This window comes from Lontra canadensis, unplaced genomic scaffold (genome assembly GCF_010015895.1).
Source record: "Lontra canadensis isolate GAN:19392208 unplaced genomic scaffold, GSC_riverotter_1.0 scaffold7, whole genome shotgun sequence".
NCBI lineage: Eukaryota > Metazoa > Chordata > Mammalia > Carnivora > Mustelidae > Lontra > Lontra canadensis.
In genome coordinates, this window is record NW_022631001.1 from 22,018,527 (window position 1) to 22,035,424 (window position 16,898).

Genomic DNA, 16,898 nt, shown 5'->3' on the forward strand with positions numbered 1-16,898 from the left:
GAGGAATGGATTTGTCCTGGAGAGGCAGGACAGCATGGCCACTGAGTGGTTTGACTCAGGACCCCGACAGCTTAGGTTCAGTCCTGGCTAGGATGCTCAAGCTGTGTAAACTCGGGCAAGCTCCTCAACCTGTACGTGCCTTTGTTTCCACATGTGTGGGATGACAAGAGAGCGGCCCCTCAGTTGCCTGCAAGGATTAAAAGGTATATATGTGTAACTCATTCATTCGTGCCTATTAGAACAAATGGCTGTGTGAGTATTGCTTAGATCACGTGAGAGCAAGTTGTGTTAGGGGCAACACCTGGGTGTTGTGATTATTTTTGGCAGACATGAGAGGGAATGGCACTCCAGAAGAGGGAACAGCAAAGCACAGAGAAGCAGAGGTAAGAAGAAAGAGATGATAAAACAGGTCTGGTGGATGGAGAGAGGCCCCCTTAGGGAGACTGGGGCAAGTATTGACCCACTGCTAACACCATGCACCCAGGCCACCCTGAGCCGAAGCCTGGGAAGAGGCCCCTTCCCAGGCAGCAAGCACCCCGCATCTGGAAGGCAAGTCTCACGCCCCCGTGACTCACTGTGGCATCACCACACCATCTCCCAAAACCAGGGCCTCACTGCTGCTCCAGCCTCATCTGCCACAGCCTTGAACAGACTGGACAGGGTTTCCCTCTCTTCTCCTTTGCTTCTGTGAGTCCTCTGCCAGGAATGCTTCACCCCACTGGCTGTTTCCCTGCCCCTGCCCAGCCACCAGGCTCCGCAGAGCCACGTGCTGCCTGTTCTCTACACCCCCACCCCCACTGCCGCCTTTTCTGTACTTTGGTGCCTCACGCAAACTCAGACTCATGGTGCTGTCCTCGCCCCACCCTACCACCATCCAGGCCAATTCTGGCCAGGTGGGGAGACTGAGGTTCAGAGGGGTTAAAGAGACTTACCCGAGGATACACATATCAAGTTGAGACAAAAAGCTTTCATTTAGTAACTGTGCCAACTCTCATGAGCAAGGGATGTCAAGGAAGATGGGAAAGAAGGAAACTCAAGAACTCATTCCTTTAGAGAAACACTAAAAAATGTGGCAAAAACTGTCAGAACCACCTGTACTAGAGCTCTAGAAAATATTCAAATGTTTATAGTAACCAACAGAACATTTAATAAAGAGAAAAGTGACTGAACCCCAGCAGGAGAGCTTTGTGGCGTTCTAACCTACCCCCCCACACCCCTGTCTTGTGGCAATCTTGAAGATGTAGGCCCACATCCCTGGTGTGGGTTCTTGGGGCCAGTAGCAGAACAGACATGTTATCAAAGAATTATGGTTGTTGTAACCTGTCTGGGAACTCCCTAAGGGAATAATACACAAGGCTTGCCTTTATTTCCCTAACTTGGAACTTCCGCAGGGTGGGGGGGCAGTTAGGGAGGGTTCTGGTCAAAAACATTCAAAAACAGATGAACTAGCCACTGCCACGTGAGGGGGAAAAATCAGTTGGAAAAAACAAGAGACACTCCAGAAATCCTGGCAGAAAGACAGGGCAATATGGGTTTTAAAAGTTTCCTGCACATGCGAGGTAATCTAGAAAACCTCATATATGCACAGGATTGGAAGGATGTTCAGAAAAAGTCCAAGAACACCCTAAGTGCTTATATTCAACTGACCTTAAGCTCCATGTACACAGGGAAGTGAAGGCTAAGGCAGGGGTGTAAATGGCCTGAGCATTGACGGCATGCTCCAACACATGCATGCACGCACAGCCCAGCTGCAGGACTGAGAGTTTTTTGTTTAGCTGTTGGTCCTAGGGGTTTTCAGAATTTCAGTGACCACACAGAGCAAATAAGACGGTCTTCATAAAGATAGTTTAGACATGTCACTGAACAGAACTGCAACTCACAAGAAGCAGCAGCAACAAACTGGAGAGAGAGGGGAGAAGTGGACTTCCAGAGTTATCACGTTATCTTTGCGATGTCCAGTTTTCAAAAAAGAAAAAAGAGAAGTCCGTAACAAAAAGTTATGAGGCATGCAAAGAAACAAGTATGGAGCATTCACAGGTAAAAGGAAATTAGTAGAAACTTTCCCTGAGGAAGCTCAGACATTGGACTTTATAGACAAAGATTTTTCTCAACTACCTTAAATGTAGTCAAAGAATGGAAGGAAACCAGAACATCTCACCAAAGAGTATAAATAAAGGGATAGAAATTATTACGCATCACATGTTGGAAAATAACCAATATGAAAACTTCACTAGAGGGGTTCAACAGCAAATTTGAATAGGCAGAAGGAAGAATCAGCAAACTTGAAGATAGATTAATTGAGATTATCCAATCTGCGGAATAGGAAGGGAAAAAAAAAAGAATTAGGAAAAGGGAGCAGAACCTAAGAAACCTAAGGCTCCTTTGTGACATGGTAGACCAATGTCTGTGTAGTGGGAATCCCAAAGGAGAAGAGAAGAGAAAGGGGCAAGAAGGATATTAGAAGAAATAATGGTCAAAAACGAAGATACAAATCTTCATATCCAAATAGCTCAGTAATTTCCAAGTAGGATGAGCTCAAAAAGCTCTATCTTGAGTCTTACCCATAATAATCAGACAACTAAAACAACAAAATAAAAGGCATCCAAATTGGTAAGGAATAAGTAAAATTATCACAATTTGCAGGCAACATGATATAGAAAACCCCAAAGACTCCACCAAAAAACTACTAGAACTGATAAATAAATTCAGTAAGGTCATGGGATACAAAATCAATATACAGAAATCCACTGCATTTCTATACACCAATAATGAAGCAGCAGAAAGAGAAATTAAGAAAACAATTCCATCTACAATTGCACCCAAAATAATAAAATACTTCAGAATAAACTAAACCAGGGAGATGAAAGACCTGTACTCTGAAAACTATAAAACGATGATGAAAGACAATGATATTCCATGTTCATGGATTGAAAGAAAAAATACTGTTAAAATATCTATACTACCTAAAGCAATCTACACATTCAATCCAATCCCTATTAAAATACCAACAGCATTTCTTATAGAACTAGAACAATCTTAAAATTTGTATGGAACCACAAAAGACCCCAATAGCCAAAGCAATTTTGAAAAAGAAAAACAAAACTGGACACATCACAATTCCAGACTTCAAATTATATTACAAAGCTGTAGTGACCAAAACAGTATGGTACCAGCACAAAAATAGATACATAAGCTCAATAAAACAGAATAGAAAGTCCAGAAATAAACCCATGATTATATGGTCAATTAATCTTTGGCAAAGGAGGGAAGAACAAGCAATGGCAAAAAAAAAAAAAAAAAAAAAAAAAAAAAAAGATGGTCTCTTGAACAAATGGTATTGGGAAACATAGCTTCATGCAAATGAAGGAAACTGGACCATTTTCTTATACCACACACAAAAATAATCTCAAAATGGATTAAGAACCTAAATGTAATGGGGCATCTGGGTGGCTCTGTTGATTAAGTGGCTACCTTGGGCTCAGGTCATGATCCTGGGGCCCTGGGATCGAGCCCCGAATCAGGCTCCCTGCTTAGTGGGGAGCTTGCTTCTCTCTCTATCCCTCCCCCCACTGCGCCTCCCCCCACTTGTGTATGTGCTCTTTCTAATAAGTAAAATCTTAAAAGAGAGAGAAAGGGAACCTAAATGTAAGACCTGAAACCATAAAAGTCCTAGAAGAAAACCCAGACAGTAATTTCTCTGACATCGGTTGTAGCAACATCTCTCCTGTCTCCTGAGGCAAGGGAAACAAAAGCAAAAATAAACTACTGGGACTTCCAAATAAAAAGCTTCTGCACAGCAAAGGGAAAAAAGATCCACATTGAGACACATTAAAATTGAACTGTCAAAAGACAAAGAGGGACTCATTATATACAAAGCATCTTCAATATGGTTAATAGCTGGTTTCTTATAAGAAATCATGGAGGCCAGAAGGCAGTGAGAGGATATGTTTAAAGCACTGAGAGGGGAGAAAAATCAGACCAGAATTAAATACTAGGCAACAACCAACAAAACTAAAAGCCTACTGAATGGGAGAAGATATTTGCAAATGACATATCCAATAAAGGGTTTGTACCCAAAATATATAAAGAATACAACTCAACACCAAAAAAGCAAACAATCCAATTTAAAAATGGGCAGAAGACATATACAGACATTACTCTAAAGACCCACAGATGGCCAACGGATGCATGAAAAGATGCTCAACATCACTCATCACCAGGGAAATGCAAATCAAACTCACAATGAGATACCACCTCACAGCTGTCAGAACGGTGAATAAGAAACAGCTGGTGTTGGCCAGAACATGGAGAAAAAGAGACCCTAGTGCACTGTTGATGGGAATGCAAATTGGTGCAGCCACTCTCAAAAACAGTACAGAGGTTCCTCAAAAAGTTAAAAACAGAACTACCCTATGATCCAGTAATCACACTACTTTGTATTTAGCCAAAGAATAAAAAACACGAATTCAAAGGGCTACAGGCACCCCATGTTTATTGCAGTATTATTTACAATGCCCAAACTATGGAAGCAGCCCAAGTGTCCATCGACAGACAAGTGGCTAAAGAAGACACAGTATATATACACATGATGGAATATTACTCAGCTATGAAAAGGAATGTAATCTTGCCATTTGCAACAACATGGATCTAGAGAGGATAATTCTAAGCGAAATAAGCCAGTCAGAGAAAGACAAATACCATGGGATTTCAGTTATGTGGAATTTAAGAAACAAAACAGATGAACAAAAGGGAAAAAAGGAGAAAAAAACAAGAAATAGACTCTTAGGTATAGAGAACAAACAGATGGTTACTAGAAGAGTGGGTGAAACACGTGATGAGCATTAAGAGTACACTTGCCCCCTGCTTCCCACACCAGGCACCGGCCAAGCCGTGTGCCGGGCTTTGGGGACAAGGCAGGTGGGCACGATCAGCAGCTCCGCAGCGGGAGACCAAGCCGAATGCTTTTCTGGACTTACTGCTTTTTAGAAGGAAAAGCAATTCGTAGGAGGAGGCTCTAGGCACTGGCCTGTGAGTACAGCCCACGTCTGGACACTCCCAGGTTTGGGAGGCTAGGAAATGCTGGTTTTCCAACTGTTTTTAAAGTCTGCAAACCCCCAATCTTTTAAAAAGGAAACGGAAGAACCCCCAGCTTATAAAACGGATGCAAACCAGGCTGAAGGCAAAGGACCTCGTTCAGACCTCCCTAAATGGCCGGCTCAGCAAACCCCAGGTCCTGACCTCCCGAGTGAGAAAAATGGCTGAAAACCACATAAAATGCAAAAAGCAAGTAACAAAATGACACCCATGTTTTCACCTGATTATGATTCATCGGATATAGTCTGTGGGGACTTGACATGAAGAAATTATTGTTCAAATGCTTCCAGTCTTCAGATGGTGCTGTGGTGGTTTGGTTTTTTGTTGTTTTTTTTTTAAGAGTCCTTATCTTTTAGTACATTCGGAGATATTTTGGTTAAATGTTACGATGTCTGTTTGCCATTTGTTTCAAAATGAGGTGTGGCAGAGATGAAAGTGGGCTGAGGAACGCCAGGGTTGAGTGATGGTTACATGGTGCTTCCTTATATCCAAACCAGCAAGCCGGCAGGGCTCAACCTCACTAACTCTGTTCCTTCTATCCTCATTATCAATAATAATGATGATGATGATGATAATAATGATAACAAAAAAGCATGTTTAGGATAAAAAAAAAAAGAGTACACTTACCCTGATGAGCACTAAGTAGCACATGGAACTACTGATTCCCTATATTGCACACCTGAAACTAATATAACACTGTATGCTAAATACGGTGCAATTAAAATTTAAAAGAATACAATATCTGGCAAAACCATCCTTCAGGAATGGCAGAAAAATTAAGACACTCTCAGATAAGTGAAAGCTGAGGGAGTCTGTTGCTAGTAGACTTACCTACAAGAAATGTTAAAAGTAGTCTTTCAGTCTGAAATTAAAGGGCACTAGACAGTAATTCAAAGCCATACAAAGAAATAAAAGTACTCTGATAGAGGTAATTTTACCAAAAGCATATTTGCATAGGCAAAAATAAAAGCCAACGTGTTTGTTATTTTGGTTTGTAACTCCTCTTTTTTTTCCTTATGTGGTTTAAAAGGCAAATGCAGGGGCATCTGGGTGGTTCAGTAGGTTAAGCGTCTGCCTATGGCTCAGGTCATCATCCCAGGGTCCTAGGAACGAGCCCTACATCATCGGGCTCTCAGCTCAGCAGGAGTCTGTTTCTCCCTCTCCCTCTGCCCCCACTCATACCTGCTTCCTCTGTAATAAATAAATAAAATCTTAAAATAAAAATGAAAGGCAAATGCATAAAACAATAACTATAAATCTATGTTAATGGGCACACCATGTATAAAGATGTAATTTCTGAGCAGTATGGAGGTTCCTCAAAAAGTTGAAAATAGGGGCACCTGGGTGGTTCAGTGGGTTAAGGCCTCTGTCTTCAGCTCAGGTCATGATCCCAGAGTCCTGGGATCGAGCCCCGCATCGGGCTCTCTGCTCAGCAGAGAGCCTGCTTCCCTTCCTCTCTCTCTGCCTGCCTCTCTGCCTACTTGTGATCTCTGTCAAATAAATGAATAAAATCTTAAAAAAAAAAAAAAGTTGAAAATAGAGGGACACCTAGGTGGCTCAGTCACTCAAGCCGCTGCCTTCGGCTCAGGTCATGATCCCAGGGTCCTGGGATCGAGTCCCACATCGGGCTCCTTGCTCAATAGGGAGCCTGCTTCTCTCCCACCTCTGCCTGCCACTCTGCCTGCTTGTGTGCTCTCTCTCTCTCTCTCTCTCTCTGACAAATAAATAAATAAATAAATAAATAAATAAATAAAGTTTTTAAAAAAGTTGAAAGTAGAGCTCCCTATGACCCAGCAATCACACTACTGGGTATTTACCCCAAAGATAAATATGTAGTGATCCGAAAGGGCACATGCACCCGAATGTTTATAGCAGCAATGTCCACAATAGCTAAACTATGGAAAGAGCCTAGATGTCCCTCAACAGACGAATGGATAAGGAAGATGTGGTATACATATATATACAATGGAATACTATGCAGCCATCAAAAAAAAACAAAATCTTGCCATTTGCAATGACATGGATGGAACTAGAGGGTATTATGTTGAGTGAAATAAGTCAATCAGAGGAAGAATTATCATATGATCTCTCTGGTATGAGGAATTTGAGAGGCAGGGTGGAGGATTATGGGGGGAAGGGGGAAGAAATGGAACAAGATGGGACTAGGGAGGGAAACAAACCATACGAGACTCTTAATCTCAGGAAAGAAACTGAGGATTGCTGGAGTGGAGGGGGTGGAGAGGGTGTCTGGGTTATGGACACCGGGGAGGGTAGTCCTCCCAGGGTCTGAGACCTCTCCATGCCTGCTGCCCCCTCACCATCATGATTCCCTTCCCTGTCTTGACCTGCCCTAGCTTATGTCAATGTGACCCTATCTGTAGAGCAGGGCTGTCTCCCACTTCCAGGCTCACCTGCAGGCCTCAAGTTAGCAGAGGAAAAAGATGGAGTGTGATCTAATCCCACCATCGGCAGAGCAGGAATAGCTCCCCAAGGAAACAGTGGCCACCTCAAAGCCTCAGGAGAAGGTGGCCAGGAAAATGGGAAGCGGGTGCTCAGGGCAGAGAACCTGGGTCTTTCAGGGCAGGAAGGAGAAGCAGGACAGAGGGAGGAGAGAGGCAGGCTGGAGAAGCAGGTAAAAGCAACAGCACCTTGACTGAACCTTCATGGCATTTTATCTTCACAATAACCATCCCAGGAAAGATGGGATGGGGAGGAAACAGAGGCTCAGGAAGGCTGAAGAACATGCCCAAATCTGCCCACTGCCAAAAATGAAGCCCAAGATGGAGCCCAGGTGGGCAGGCTCGGCCTGTGGAGCTGTGGAGCTGACTGGCTCCCCAGAGCTGGGAACTTTCTCAGGAGCAAAGCTGTAATAGACTTTCTGGGTGAGGAGTGGGCAGAGCCTGCATTTTCCTGTTGACATCGTCTCCCAGCAGAGCTGGCCCACAGGGTGAGGTGGACCAGCATTCAGAGTGGGCATGTAAGGGAGAAGGCCCAGTCAGCTAAGGGCCCGCCTCACAGGCTTTCTGAGGGAAACCCCTCCCCCCTTGGGGGCTCTGGGTGGCCCAGGCTGCCCCTCTGGAGGATATGAATGCCTGCACCCACTCAGCCCTGCCAGCAGCCGAGGCCCTGGCACCAGCAAATGTTCAGTGATAGCGATTTTCCTTCTCTTGCTAGCTCTGGCCATCTCTGTGAGGGCTTTGAACGGGCTGTCAGGCCAAGGGGCTCTAGAGGGGGGTCTCCTCTAGCCCTGGGATGGAAGACTGTCCATTCTGATCCTGCCCTGCCTGAAGCCCACCTTCTCTCTCCCTCCCTCCCTCCCTCTCTCTCTCTCACTCACACACACACAGAGCTGCAGAACAAGACTGCCCACTGGCCTCTGACGGGCCTGGAGGAGGTGAAGCTTGTGGCCAAGCCCCCACGGCACACACTCCCACCAGCCTGAGGGCTTGGCCAAGCTGACCTGGCTCAGGGCCCACATTCCTGGCTCTGGAGACCAGGAGCTCATTAGAGCCTCAGGCTGATCACGGGGAAGGGCTGAGGGTCAGGGGCCACTGTGGCCCTGGGATGAAAGGGGGACTAGAGGACTCAGCCAGGGCCAGCACTGCAGCTTCTTTCCCATATTACCCCCAGACGGCTCCAGCTCCCAGCAGTCATCCCCCACTCACAGCTCCCCGTCCAGCTCAAGGCCCTTCCTGATCTGGCTTCACTAGACTGACTGACCAACTTCCTATTCCCTGTCCCCAAAGGCTTTCGCACATTTGGGCCTTTGCACCTGCTGTTCGACTTCCTGTAATGCCTGGGGATTCAGACATGTATGTAAATAAATAATTTCTACCCAGTGGCGTGAGTGTAGGGAGAAGGGAAGGCCCCAGTAGACATGTCAGAGGGAGCAGTTGTAGACCAGGCTTGCAAGAGGCAGGGAACAGTTCATTGCTAGGTTTTGAAGCATAGGTAGGAGGGTTCTAAAAGAAAGTATTGGGGAGGGTGTCCTATGATTAGCCATAGGGATGAGAGAATGTGGGATGGGACGGGATGAGCCAGCACACAGGGTTTTACCTGGCATAGACAGATGAAGGTGGGGTGGGGGGGCACTCACCTGCTGAAGAATCACCATTGTCCCTTGTCAGATGCTTTTGCTTCCTGCCTGGCCAGTTGCAGTTCTGTGGGGAGAGAGACCATGGGAAGCCTCTGAGCAGGCCGGCCCGGCAGCCGGGAGCCTGGCTGGGGTCACCTGGGCTCTTCCCGAAGCCTCAGCCACTCCTCCCTCGGGGGAACCCTCCCTCCCTGGCTTCTCTCCCTCTGGCCACAGCCCAGCCTGCGTGACCTGAGCCTCAGCCGCCGTCACCAGCACTACTCCCCAGGGCAGCTGAGCTCTTCTCCTGGTTACAGTCATTCAGAGATTTCGAAAGGGCTCTTAGGAAGTAGCAATTCCAGCCCTCTGCCCTGGACATATGGGAAAGACCAGGACTGAGAGGGACCAAGACTTGCCAAAATCACACAGCAGGGCAGGACAAGTTCAGAACTAGGACTAGGGCTTGATTTCCAGCCTCCCAGCTCAGGGCTGGGAGTTTGGGTGACAGGAGAAGCCAGTCCTCAGGAGATGGTCACAGGCTGAGCAGGACCTGTTCATGGCCTGCCCTGCCTAAAACCCTTCCCCAGAGCACCCACTGCTTTCAGGATGGGGGTCCTAAGCCCACCAGGCTGGCTTGTAAGGCCCAGTATGATACAGCTCTTACTGAAGTCTTAGTCTTACCTCTCACTGCCTTTTCCCTACCCTCTCCCTGACACCTGGGCCATCCTCAGCACTCACTCCTCTGGAAACATGCCAGCCCTTTTCATAGCTCCTGGCCTCTGCATACACTGACCCCTCCACCTGGAATTCTGACTAGTAAATTCCCACCTATACTTCATGGCTCAGTTCAGATAGCACCTCCTCCAGGAAGTCTTCTCTGACCACCCCTAGGCATCGAAGAACCCTGATGTTTCTGTCTATCCAGCCCTGACTATATGCATTATGTTGTCAGGTCAGGGTCTGTCCCCACCTCTGTCCTCCTAAAGTTGGGGAGTTAATCCAGGGCAGGGGTGAGCTCAGCCACTACCTCACACAGTATAGGACCAGGCCCAGAGATTGCTCAGGAAGGAACCGTGGGACCAAGCGTGGTGATCCGAGACAGCCCCAGCCCACAGGCTCTGGTGGGAGGCCCCTCTGCCCCTCCAGGGTGAGCATCAATTTTTCACAAGGCCCATTCAGAGGCACTGAAGCATTTGATCCCCTGTCCAGGACACTGCCTGACACCTGAGCCCTGACCCCTGGCCTGGAGCTCCAGAACACAGCAGGCGAGGAGTTCTGCTGGAGACCAGCCCCCAGCCTGGCTGGTGGGGAAGGCAATTCAACGGGGCTGGCAGGCGGCTGCCATGGGGAGCTGCATCTGAGCAGGGTGCCCTGTGGCTGGGCCGACCTCCTGCACCAGGGTGAGCCTCGAAAGCTGGGGCAGAGCCCAGCTTTTCAGGGCTCTGGAGGGTGGAAGGGGCATGGAATTTAACAGTACACAGAAGGAAAAAGCTACAAGATAAACTTCTTCCTGAAAATAAGAATTAGCCCACGTTTAAGTTAATTGCATTTCAAAATTGACAATAGGGAAAACAAAAACTGTATTTACACTTCTATGTCCACGCTGACTTTACCTTTTCCCCACAACAACCTGGAGCGGGGGGGGGGGGGGGGGTATGTGGTGGTTCTTATTCCCATTTCACAGATGAGAAGTTTGAGGCACAGAGGAAGGAAGTCACTTATCCAAAGAGAGAGAAAGAAGGAGATCAAGGAATCGTGTCAGAGGCCAAAAGAGTCTCTCTCTCTCTCTCTCTCTCGTTGCCTCCCCAGCACGTTTGCCCCCCTGCCCCAAGGCCCGCTCAGAGACCATTCAATGGACACCGTATCCCTTGGCTCTGCCTTTCTCCCCGTTACAAGCCTCTATCTGTCTAGGCTCAGGACAGTTTCATTCAGTGGCTGCTGTGGCAGGGGGGGCCAGACCAGGAGGAAACGGCTGTTAAGGGCAGGGGCCCCAGGATGGGCGGGCGGATCCGTGACTCCCCGGGCGTCCACCACACCCTTCTCCCAGCGCCCAGGAGAGCAGGCAGCCCATGCTTACCGGGGTCCCAGCTCCCCAGTCTCAGCTGCCCACCAGACTGGATGCAGCTGCCCCCTGCACGAAAGGCTCAAGAGCTGGGGTCCTGGGTCTGGGACAATCTGCTGACACACGTCCTCTCTTCCTGTCTTGCTCCGAGGCTCGTCACCCTTGGCGGGGGGCAGGGGGGTGTCTCTCTGGAGCTGTCAGTTCTTCTCTGTGTGACCGGCTGTCTCCCTCTCAGCGTCTCCCTCTCTTTCCCGACCAGGACAGCTGTCCAACGGCACTGCTGCCCTCCCCGCGCCCCCCTCCGGAGCCTTCCCTCAGGAGGCGGAGTCAGAGGGGCCTCCAAGACCTGGGTGCCCTGTGACATCAGCACAGGAGGCAGGCTGTGCTGCCCAGTGGGGACGCCCAGGTTCCTGGGTTCCTCTGTGGCGCTTCCGACCAGTGCGGGACTTGGGCAAAAGCTCCCTGGACAGCTTCAGCTGCCCGCTATTACCTGAAGTAATCACCTGCTCCCCGCACGTGGCGGGCACCTCCCCCATCCCCACCCGGTCACTGAGGTCACTGATTTGCTGAGTCTCGGCACCTGCGGGCCCTCCACCAAGGCTTGTTTTCTTCTCCTTAAATGCCTGCCTGACGCTCTCGAGAGGAAAGGACCAGGCAGGGCCGGGCAGGAGGTTGTAAGCCCCATGTTCTGGCTCTTTCTCCCCAGTCCATGCACACATACCACCTTTCCCCAGACCCACTTCCCAAGGGCTCCCCTCAGATGTGTCCCCTCAAGCTCTTCAACACTGTCCCCACAACCTGTTCTAGGGGCGGGTGGGGGGGCTGATGTTGTCCCTAATCATCCAGGAAACTTTCTCAACCCCACTGACTTGGGCAACCCTGCCTGTGCCAGGGACACATACGAATTGAAGGGAAATAATGTGATTTAAAAGTGCGAGGAGGGGGGCATACACAGGAGTACACAGTGTTATTAGCATTGGCAAAGACAGTAACACTGAGGACTCCTCGCTGAGACCTGGCATGTCCTTGTTGCCGGTCTCTGCCTCCTGCCACCCATCAATGTGGGCCTGTCTGGGGGCAACTTTGGCCAGGGCAGAGGGAGGCGCTCTCCAAGCCCCCACCTCTGTAATGGAGGTGTGTCTGCAGGAAGGAGGCTACCCCCCACCAAAGAACGGGGTGGGGGGCCAAGTGTGCCACCTGGTGGGCACAGGCAGAGCTGCCCCCTGGAGTCCCCATGGGAGCAAGGCTCAGCGTCCGGCCTCCGCCTGGAGCTGCAGGTGAGAAGCAACATTGCTCAGACTCGGGGACTCTGACCCGGCACTCCTGACCCTTGCAGGGCCCCAACTGCCAGCATGATCTCAGCCAGGCGGCCCTGGGCAGGGGCTGCTCCGGACGCCATCCCCACTTCTGGGCTGGCGCCTGCCACTGCCCCTTGCTACCTACCCCTCCTGCCATCACCTCCCTTGCTGAGCCTCCCAGGCTGAAGGCGGCCTGCATAGCCGGGAAAACGGAGGAACCCTGAGAGGAACACGGGAGCAGAATGCAGGCCTGATGTGAGGATGGCCCCAGTGTGGTAGGGAGTGGAGAGGTCCGCAGCAATCGCTGGTTGCCGTAACAGCAACAATCTACCCAGCACCCATGGTCATGTTCTGTGCTAAGCAGGGCTCAGCATTCATAATGTTCTTTGCTCACGGTCCTGTAGAGAAACCTATGAACTGACTGACCTTCATTAATTTCCCCTCACTCCCCACCCACCCTAACCCAGTCATCACTGAATTCTGTCCACTCTACCTCCAAAATCTGTCCACTAGTTCTCCCGAGCCCCTACCCCCCACCCCAGCTCCCTGGCTAAAGCTGACAGCATCTTCCTCCCAATAGCCTGCACTCTGGCCTCCCCACCATCCACCTGTACCCACAAACCCCGCCCCTCTTTCTGTGACTTCCTCCCTCTCTCCACAGTCCACTTGCACCAGGGGGCCGACTTTCCCTCCCAGGTCAGCTGAAAGCCCCCAGAACCCACACTGCCTTTCCAGTCACTCCCTCCACAGTGTTTGTTAGGACCACAGTGTCTCCATGGGCCTAGCGTGTGGACAGCCCCACAGATGGGACAAGCTGGTTCCCCGAGTCCCCAGTGCCTGGGGTGGGGCTTGGGACAAGGTGGGCTGAAGGAATGATGCCATGATCCCCACGACCTCTGCCCACAGATGAGCTGGAAATGTTCCCTCCACTCTCCCTTACCCACAGAGGGACAGACAGATCCAAGAAAGTCTTTCTGGGATTGTGGTTAATGTTTATTCTGAGAACAGAACAGGTCTCCACTCTTGACCCCACAGTCGGTCCTGAGGGGAGTGAAGACCACATCCAGGTGGTGTGACCGGAAGCCCTGCCCAGCGGCAAGTGGGGACCCTGAGGCCCCCCACGGGCTGAAGGGCGCATTGGGGGAATGGAGCATTTGCTCTCCCCACCCACCCTCCAGTCCTAGCAGGAAGAACTCCATCCTTACCTGCCCAGGGACAGGGCACCTTTGCACAGCCAGGAGCCAGCCTGGACCACTCAGGGCAGCAAGCAAGGGCAGGGCTGCCAAACCTGGTTTTTCTTGGGGGAAAGGGGAAACGCAGTGCCCAATCCCCAGACTGAAGCCCACACACGCCAGCCGGTTGCTCCCGGTTTGCCTCGTAGCCCAGGTGCACATGGCAGAGCAAAGACCCGGGTGTTGGCCCCCAGGGCCCCAAGCTGGCTTATCTGGCCCTCACCTCTCCGCCCCAACTCGGGAGTCTTCACTTGGAAAAGACACTGAGTGACTCCGTGAAGGTGTATGGTGTGCTCGCATACAGAGATACATGAAGGGTATGCCCTTACTCAGCACATGGTAGTAAGAGTGCCGGCAAACAAGAACGGTGGGCCCCACTTCGCAGAAGGGAAATCGAGGCACAGGAGGTTTCAGTGACTTGCTCCTCGTCATGTGGTCCTGGCCCAGCCCCAGGCCCAGGTTCTGCAGGGGAAGTCCCAGCTTTTCAAGAAGGAATCCTCCTGGCCTCCTGGTTTGCTTCCCAGCCCCTCCCGTGGCAGGGCGCCAGGGCACAGAACAGAGCCAGCCACAAATCCCCAGCAAGGCCACAGGAATTCCTGTTCTTGAACCAACTGGGTTTTTCATTTACGTCCCCCTGTCTGGAGCCAGAGAAGGGCAAAGAAGGGACCCAAGCAGGTCGTGGCACCAACACTCACCAAGAACTGGGTGGGGCCAGCTGGCAACACATCCGAGTTGGAAACACCCTCTTCTTCACCACCCCTCCCCCTCCCCACCCCGTGGGCCTCGTCTGAGAAGGAAGGACTTCTCGTCCCCATCCCCCACCCACCCGGCAGAATCAGAATTAAAATCAGAGGACCACAGGAACTGGAGCTGAAGATGAATAAAGGGGCTCAGGCTTTGTTTTCCTTTCAAAGCCCCTGGTTGAAATTGGTAACACATGAAGAATATAAAACATTGAAGACTAAAGGAACATTTTGGTCCAGGCAGCAAGAGGAGGGCCATAGCTCATTGGGCTGCATTCTGGGGGGGAATTTTGGGAGAGGGGCCTCTGGTCAGGTGATGGATTCACCTGTCTCCTGCCAAGCCCAACAAGTGACCTGAGCCCAGTGGGCCTGAGATCACTGCCCCAGGGTCCCTCCTCCTAGGAAAAGTCTTAAAGCAGAGAGGAGCCTTCAGGTCCCCAGGCCTCCTCACACCCTCCTGGCCACCAAACCAAGCACACGCCTTCTGGCATGAAGGCAACAGAGGCAGGAAAATGCCCTTCCTCCCACAACCACTGATGCCATCCCACTAGGGGGCTTCACCCAGAGGCTAGGACAGCAATCAGAGCCTGGGGCAAGATGGCAGCCACAGTAGCTCCTCTGGGCATGTGGGCATCCACCTCGGAGAGGACCTGAGAGCAGGGGTGAGGCCCCACACAGATGCCGGGTCTCCCAGAGTGGCAGGGAGGTGCCCGGCACCACTGGGGCTCTCATGGGTCGTTTATTCATTTGGCAAAACTCTGTTGAATAAATAAATGGATGGGCAAGTGGACAGGATGAGAGAACGAACAAATGTCACCTGACCATTTTCCTGACTCCAGCCCAAGCAGGAACCCAGCAAGAGCCAAGAGCCCTTTCAAGGTGGCTAGCAAACCAGGTGTAGGGGACAGAGAAAGCAAGGTCTGGTTCACAGGGGCGGGCACAGGGACACCAGGGGCAAGAGTGGGGTTCGGGGACGTGGCAGTTTGTGTGTAAACAAGTGACATCTTGGCACTCCGTCGGCAGACAGCAGGGCCTTGGGAAAATGTTTTCAACGGATAGAATCCCTTAGCAGTAGTGACAGCTGGGGTAAGGGGTGTGATTATAAATCTCAGGCAGGAAGGCTCCTCCATGAGAAGGGAACACTTCGGGGGCCTTGGGACACTGAGGCCCTGAGAAGGGCAGAGGCCTCCCCAGATCACACAGCAAGTCAGTGGAAAAGCTGGGAGGAGGCCCCCAGCTTCCTGGCTCTCAGGCGAGTCCCTGGCCAGGTTGGGGACATGCAGATGGTTTAAAACTGTGGTCGCCAGGCGGGTGGGTGGGTGTCAGACAGCCATGAGGGAGGTGCTGCTGAAGACACGCACAGCGACGGTGCCAGGCAGGTCGCTGGGCTGCCGGCTGTTGCGGTCCCGGAGGTGGAGGGTGTGCAAGGCCTGGAGGTCATCGGGGTCAGCCTTCAGCTGCACCTGGCCCAAGAATTCATCCTTCAGGACTCGGTGGTTCCAGATCTAGAAGGAGACAGAGGAACATGGGATGGGAGGGGGAGGCATCTTTAAGAGCCGGAATATAGGTCTGGCCGTACCCCTTCCAGAACCTCAGGCTTCCTCCCATCTGTCCAACTCCCTTCCACATATACAGTTAAGTGTGTTATTTTTTTTTTAAGATTTTATTTATTTATCTGACAGAGATTACAAGTAGGCAGAGAGGCAGTCAGAGAGAGGAGGAAGCACGCTCCCTGCTGAGCAGAGAGCCTGATGTGGCGCTCAATTCCAGGACCCTGGGATCATGACCTGAGCCGAAGGCACAGGCTTTAACCCACTGAGCCACCCAGGCGCCCCAGTTAAGTGTGTTATTAGCACTGCGGCAGACCTTAGGTGACATTGGACAAGCGATACACCTGCTGCCCTGACTTCCCCCATCTTCAATACGAGGGCTGGATCAGCGGCCCCTACAGGTCTTTTTAGCCCCAACATCTACGGGTCTGTGATTTGATCCAGTGGGATCCAGTGTTAGGAAAACTTGGAAATCCTATAGTGGCTTCCCCAGGGGAACTGGGCATTTGTTTACAGATGGTTTCTCACCCAGGGAGGGGCTGGCCTGGGCCCAGGGGCAGAGGACTTCCCACTAATGAGCCCAGAATCATCCCATGCCCAGAACCCCGGCTTTTTGGTCCCTCGATCTCAGGACAGCCACCCCCACTACACCGCATCTCATCTTGGTGCAAGCTCTCAGGCAGACCCATCTCCGGAGGTATTTAAGGAACAACTCCCAAGCTACTGTGGCAAAGCTGGCAAAGACGACCACTGTCCCTGGCCTAACCCTGCTGTGTCTCAAATTCTTACCAGCTAATCTAATTCGCCCACCCCACAGACTCTGGGGCACTGGGCAGGGCAGGTAAGA

At 50.9% G+C, this 16,898-nt stretch overlaps 2 protein-coding genes across 3 annotated transcripts in view; both read right to left on the bottom strand.

Annotated features, from left to right (window-relative positions):
- Positions 1 to 9,293, bottom strand: part of MYO7A (myosin VIIA) — an 82,643-nt gene extending 73,350 nt beyond the window's left edge. The window contains exon 1 of the mRNA XM_032852999.1: positions 9,191 to 9,293. Within this exon, the coding sequence (XP_032708890.1) occupies positions 9,191 to 9,208 (18 nt within the window). The 5' untranslated portion in view covers positions 9,209 to 9,293. The remainder of the gene's footprint in view (positions 1 to 9,190) is intronic.
- Positions 9,294 to 14,579: 5,286 nt separating this feature from the next.
- Positions 14,580 to 16,898, bottom strand: part of CAPN5 (calpain 5) — a 52,211-nt gene continuing 49,892 nt past the window's right edge. For both annotated transcript variants that reach the window (XM_032853000.1, XM_032853001.1), the window contains exon 13: positions 14,580 to 16,006. In XM_032853000.1, coding sequence (XP_032708891.1) covers positions 15,824 to 16,006 — 183 coding nt within the window. In that variant the 3' untranslated portion in view covers positions 14,580 to 15,823. The remainder of the gene's footprint in view (positions 16,007 to 16,898) is intronic.